Source organism: Dama dama, chromosome 18 (genome assembly GCF_033118175.1).
Source record: "Dama dama isolate Ldn47 chromosome 18, ASM3311817v1, whole genome shotgun sequence".
NCBI lineage: Eukaryota > Metazoa > Chordata > Mammalia > Artiodactyla > Cervidae > Dama > Dama dama.
Window position 1 is genome coordinate 102189492 of NC_083698.1, and position 6134 is coordinate 102195625.

The window sequence follows — 6134 nt, forward strand, 5'->3', positions numbered from 1 at the left end:
TCGGGTTTTGGGCTTAAATGTCCTGCCTCTGGATTTCAGTTCTATTCTTCCAGTAGTCTCAGGACTTCTCCAACTGTACAGCGCTGACAATAAAACTTCTGGGTTAATGGTGAAAAGATTCTCCCCCATTAGGGAGATCCAGAGAGGTTCACAGAGTTACATGAAGAAGAGGAGAGGTAGGAGGGAGATAGAGATGAGCAGGAGGAGAAAAAGGGGGACTCAAGAGGCGAGAGACAGATCTACGCAGTTGTCTGTTCCTAGAGTGTTCTCCGTAGCCCAGACACCCACAGAGATTCACAGAATTGGATTGGGAAGAGAAGGGGAAAGGAGGAAATAGAGGTGTTCTGAGGTAGAAAATGGAGAGTCAAGATTGGGAGAGAATAATCCACACACTTCTGAATAAAAATGGGAATTGAATATTGGATTCTTAAATGTCCACAATTTATATCATATACTGAAAAACAAAGATTAAAAATCTAGAGTAGAGGTTAGACTTTTAAAAATACTATATTAAAAACAAAAACCAAAACACACAAAAATATTTTAGAAATATATATGAAATTCGGTTTAAAAATAGGGCTTCTCTTCTTTTTTTTTGTAAGGTTATAGTGTAATGAAAATGAAAATTGAGGAGTAGTAGAGGAGTAAGAGAGGACTTTAAAAGGAAATAAGAGAAAAAGAAAAATAGAAAATAGAAGAGAAAAAGGGAAAAAAAAGAAGAAAAAAAAACAAGAAAAAAAATTTTTTTCCTAATTAAAAAAATCATAAAAATCTATGAAATGAAAGTTAAGGATTAATGGGGGAGTAGTAGGGAATTTTAAAAGAAAATAAAAGAGAAAAAAGAAAAAAAAATTTTTTTTTCTTCCTTAAAAAAAAAAAAAAAGTAAAAATATATCTAGGAATTTCTCTGGAGCTATTGTGGTCAGTGTGGGTTCGGTTCAGTTTCAGATAGCTCCTCGTTCCAGCTTCCACTTCTCGATATCTACAGGCCCCTTCCGGTGTAGTCGATGTTATCTACGGGGATTTTGATCTGTTGCACCAGTCCCTTCTGAGGCGGTTCCCTTTGTTTACTTGGCTTCTGTTTCCAGTCTCTTCAGAGCCTCATTTCCGCCCTGACACAGGCGGGCGGAGGTGGACTCATTCAGGTTGCTAGTTCCGTTGTGCTGCGGGGAGGGGCTGGCGCTGTTTTCCCGTCTACACTGCTCAGGCTCCCGGCTGCTCTACATGGAGCGTGCCCTGCGCTGTGCGCGGTTCCAGCCCTCGGGTGTGCCACAAAAGCGCGGAACAAAAAGCTGTGTCTGCATTTTGTGCCTTCCCCATCAGAGCGGTTCAGACAGCCAGGGGCTTGACGGGCGCTCTCTCCCCGGGTGCGGAGCGCCTTCTCCCCTGCGCGGTCCCAGTCTCAGTTTCCGCTGGCGCCAGTCGGGTGTGTGCGCCTTCTGTCCTCCGAGTCCCCAGCCCCAGTCCCCGCCAGCGCCGGTCGGGTGCCTGCGCCCTGTGTCTCGCAGCGACCCTCCCGGCGGATGTCACCCTTCCAGAATTTCAGGAGGTCTTTGATTAGAAAGCGGAGGTGCGGTTGGGGCCGAGCCTGCCCCTTTCCCCTCCCCCCGCCTCCTGCCTCCTTCCTCCTGCGGGGCTGGGCCGGTCCGCAGCCTGCGAGCTTTTCTCTGGACTTGCTCGGTCCCTTTGTTCTGCGAATGGCGGCAGTGTGTTCCCGCCAGTTAATTTTCTCTTTCTCTTTTGCTGTCCCACAGTTTAAGTTGGTAATTCACAAAAGCTCCCTCTGATTGCCCTCAGGGCACTCAGACCCAGTCCCTACCCTAAGCAATGCCGCCTGCTCCTCTCCATTCCGCCACCACTTGCTGGTGGCGGATGCGGGTGTCTGGGGTACTTTTCTGCTGGGAGTTGCTTTTAGGCACGTAATCTGTGAGTTTTATTTATTGTTCCCCTCCCAGTCAGGTTGCCCTCCGAGATTCAAAAACTTCCCCCAGACCTGCCAGTGTGAGGGTTTCCTGGTGTCTGGAAACTTCCTCTATTAGGACTCCCTTTCCAGGACGGATCTCCGTCCTTAGCTCTTTTGTCTCTCTTTTTATCTTTTATATTTTGTCCTACCTCCTTTCGAAGACAATGGGTTGCTTTTCTGGGTGCCTGATGACCTCAGCTAGCGATCAGAAGTTGTTTTGTGAAGTTTGCTCTGCGTTCAGCTATTCTTTTGATGAATTTGTAGGAGAGAAAGTGGTCTCCCCGTCCTACTCCTCCGCCATCTTGGCTCCTCCCTGTGTGTATTCTTTTCATTATGAAGGTACTACCTGCTCTTAACCTCTAAAGATCTCACTATTTCTCTTGTTTCCTCAGAGACTACAAGTCCTCTTCCATCTCAGAAGGGGGGCAGTGGTTGGCTTCTGTATGTGTCTAGAGGGAGCACACTGGTAGGAGACCTACTGTGCCCTACACAAGCCCTCATGACAATTGGGAAGGAGCCCTGTGGATATTATAAATGAATAAAGCCTGCTGTTCTCTTGGGCAGCATGAATTACCAAGATCCTTTCTCGACAGTCCTCAGAGGAGGAGCAAGTCTTTCAGAATCACCAGGAAATTTAGCCACACCAGGTATGTTTGCTTTTTCTGCATGAAGGTATTGTGGGCTCCATACAATACTCATCTCTAGACACACAAGTTTCTTAATTGCCTTTGTGATTTCTGGTCAAATATATTTGAACATCATTTTCATTGCCTGTTAGGCTTTACTGTCACTCTTCAATATCATGCAAAAGTGTATTTTCATTCACGTTCCAGTTTTGCTGGAAATATCAGTGTGTTAATACAATCAGTATCTGAATGGTTAGTTTTGACTGTTAGCTATCTATAAGTAAGGAGCAAAGAGTGTGTGATTTTCTGCTAAATGTTAAACATTTTTAAAGGCCAATGCCTTTTTATTTAAAAAAAAAAAATAGGCTTGAAGTATCACATACAGACAGAAGTCAAATATTTAAATATTTATGGAAGAATATTCAGTTTTTGGATTCAGTTCGGTTCAGTTGCTCAGTCATGTTCAACTCTTTGGGACCCCATGGACTGCAGCATACCAGGCTTCCCTGTCCATCGCCAACTCACAGAATTGACTCTAACTCATGTCCATCGAGTCGGTGATGCCATCCAACCATCTCATCCTCTCTTGTCCCCTTCTCCTCCCGCCTTCATCTTTCCCAGCATCAGGGTCTTTTCAAATGAGTCAGCTCTTCACATCAGGTAGCCAAAGTATTGGAATTTCAGCTTCAGCATCAGTCCTTCCAATGAATATTCGGGACTGATTTCCCTTAGGATAGACTGGTTGGATGTCCTTGCAGTCCAAGAGACTCTCAAGAGTGTTCTCCAACACCACAGTTCAAAAGCATCAATTCTTCAGTGTTCAGCTTTCTTTATGATCCAACTCTCACATCCATACATGACTACTGGAAAAAACATAGCTTTGACTAGACAGACCTTTGTTGGCAAAGGAATGTCTCTGCTTTTTATTATGCTGTCTAGGTTGGTCATAGCTTTTCTTCCAGTTTTTGGATAAACGTACAAATAGCTGTATGTTCATGTGCAAAAACAAGAGTCTGAGCCATGAGTATGAGCTTAAAGTTTCTATCATTGATAACTCCACCCTTAGAACAGTGGTGGGTAAATGGAATTTAATAAACATAAAGTGATTTATTTTTAACCTTCTGGATATGACAGTTATCACTGGAATCGTAACAAAAGAGTAACAATGGAAATGGGATGATTTGTAAGTGTTTATAGTTCTATCACCATTTAAACTGAGAATTATTATTCATTCTTGCTCTCTCCAAGACAAGATGATCTTGCATAAAAGATGAGAATAAAGTTTAAGCAAGAGGGGCAATATTATGTTTATACTTGCATTCTAATTGTGGAATCTTAGAGTAAGAGAGATTATTTAGTTCAATCTTTTGAGGAATTTAGACCCCTTTTCAGCATCCCTCCCAGAAGTCCTCTAGCTATTCTCAACCACCTGTAGAGTCAATGTCTGAAACAGAGTATTTCTAGAGTGTTTAACAATAATGAGTTCTAGTCTAACGAAATTACTGATTTTGTTTTTGTGTTTAGATAAACAGCACAGTATATATCTATTCAATCATTCGTATAAATGTTCATCTGAATATTGTGAAAAGTTAAATGTGAAAGAACAGATTATAGTCTGAAAATGGGTGTTTATACTTGAACAAGCAGAGATTTTTTGCACTATTAATTGTGGAGGTAACCACTAAAATGAAGAAGTGGAAAGTGTGTCTCAACAGGGAGGTAAGTGGTTAATTCCTAATGGTGTATTTTGGAAAATGGTATGTCTACCTAGAGAACGTGCTGTCCTAGAAAAACCCTTCCAACTCAGGATTAATGGATAGTAGCTTAAGGACTTTAGCTTGTATATCAGTTAGGTATCATAGTTTCTGGGAAAAAAATAGAGATAACTTTAATATAAGCAAGAAGAATAGAATTTATTTCAGTGATATGAGATATTTCACTGAATGAAACAAAAACTATATATTTGATTAACATGTGGCAACATACTTATTTTGAAAATTTAGCCTCTTAAAAACATAACAAGAAAGAAAATATATGCATATATGTATTTATGTACATGTAAACATTTTAGGATTACCAAATAAATTATTTAAAATTCCATTTAAAAACACAAAAATCACTGAAAGTATTTCTGAATACACTTTTATACCACAGAAACGTATAAGGTGACATAAATCTCTTTTCAAAGACGTCTCTTTAACCCTGGACATCAACTCAGTTCCTTCTGTCGTAGGGATATGGGAGACAATACGACCTCTGTCACTGAGTTCATCCTCCTGGGATTTCCTCTTGATACAAGGATTCAGATGCTCCTCTTTGGACTCTTCTCCCTGTTCTATCTCCTCACCTTGCTGGGGAACGGGGTCATCCTGGGGCTCATCTCACTGGACTCGAGACTGCACACCCCCATGTACTTCTTCCTCTCACACCTGGCCATCGTTGACATGGCCTATGCCTGCAACACGGTGCCCCAGATGCTGGTCAACCTCTTGAGTCCAGCCAAGCCCATCTCCTTTGCTGGCTGCATCACACAGACCTTTCTCTTCCTGACATTTGCTGTCACAGAATGTCTGCTCCTGGTGGTGATGTCCTATGATCGGTATGTGGCCATCTGCCACCCCCTCCGGTATTCAGTCATCATGAGCTGGAGAGTCTGCATCATGCTGGTGGTGACTTCCTGGACCATTGGAGTCCTTCTGTCTTTGGTTCATCTAGTGTTACTTTTACCCTTACCCTTCTGCATCACCCAGAAAATCGATCATTTCTTCTGTGAAATCATGGCTGTTCTCAAACTTGCTTGTGTAGATACACATGTCAATGAGATAATGGTATTGGCTGGAGCAATTTCTGTGCTAGTGGGACCCTTCTCCTCAATTATAATCTCATATATGTGCATCCTCTGTGCCATCCTTAGGCTCCAGTCTGGGGAAGGGCAAAGAAAAGCCTTCTCCACCTGCTCATCTCACCTGTGTGTGGTTGGACTCTTTTATGGCACAGCCATTATCATGTATGTTGGACCCAGATATGGGAACCCCAAGGAACAGAAGAAATATCTTCTCCTGTTTCACAGCCTTTTCAATCCCATGCTCAATCCCCTCATCTATACTCTTAAGAATTCAGAAGTAAAGAATGCCATGAAGAAAGTGCTGGGAATAAAGAGAGTTTTATGAAAAGATGATCACATCAGGGTTGACGATGACCTAGGAGGATATTATTTCAAAAGCTCTCAAACCCAACCCCACATAAGATTATCTGAGATGCTTATTAAAAATAAAGTAAATCTCCTGACCCACCATTAGATCACTGATTCAGTAGATGTGGGAAGTATTTTAGAAAACTGCACCTTTAAATATTATCATTATCCAAATATTACCAATAGCAATTTTTGATGCTGTTGAATGTTATAGACAAATATTTGGAAGTCACAGGTCTAGAATAATAGTCTTTATAATTTCTTCATTAAGCTATGTTCCAGCCGCATATCTGCCAAAATGTTTTCCTCGAATCTCCAGCTCTTGAAGAGGGCTTTAAAAATAAATTCTGGG

The 6134-nt window shown here is 41.9% G+C and overlaps 1 protein-coding gene across 1 annotated transcript; it reads left to right on the forward strand.

Moving 5' to 3' along the window:
• The first annotated feature begins 4826 nt into the window (after positions 1 to 4826).
• LOC133072953 (olfactory receptor 2A7) lies at positions 4827 to 5759 on the forward strand. The gene has a single exon (XM_061166492.1). It carries the CDS (start codon positions 4827 to 4829, stop codon positions 5757 to 5759), a length of 933 nt encoding a protein of 310 aa, XP_061022475.1.
• The last annotated feature ends 375 nt before the right edge of the window (positions 5760 to 6134 follow it).

Coding starts and splice junctions, on each gene's coding strand:
- LOC133072953 (XM_061166492.1), top strand. CDS start 4,827: ATGGGAGACAATACGACCTCTGTCACTGAGTTCATCCTCCTGGGATTT.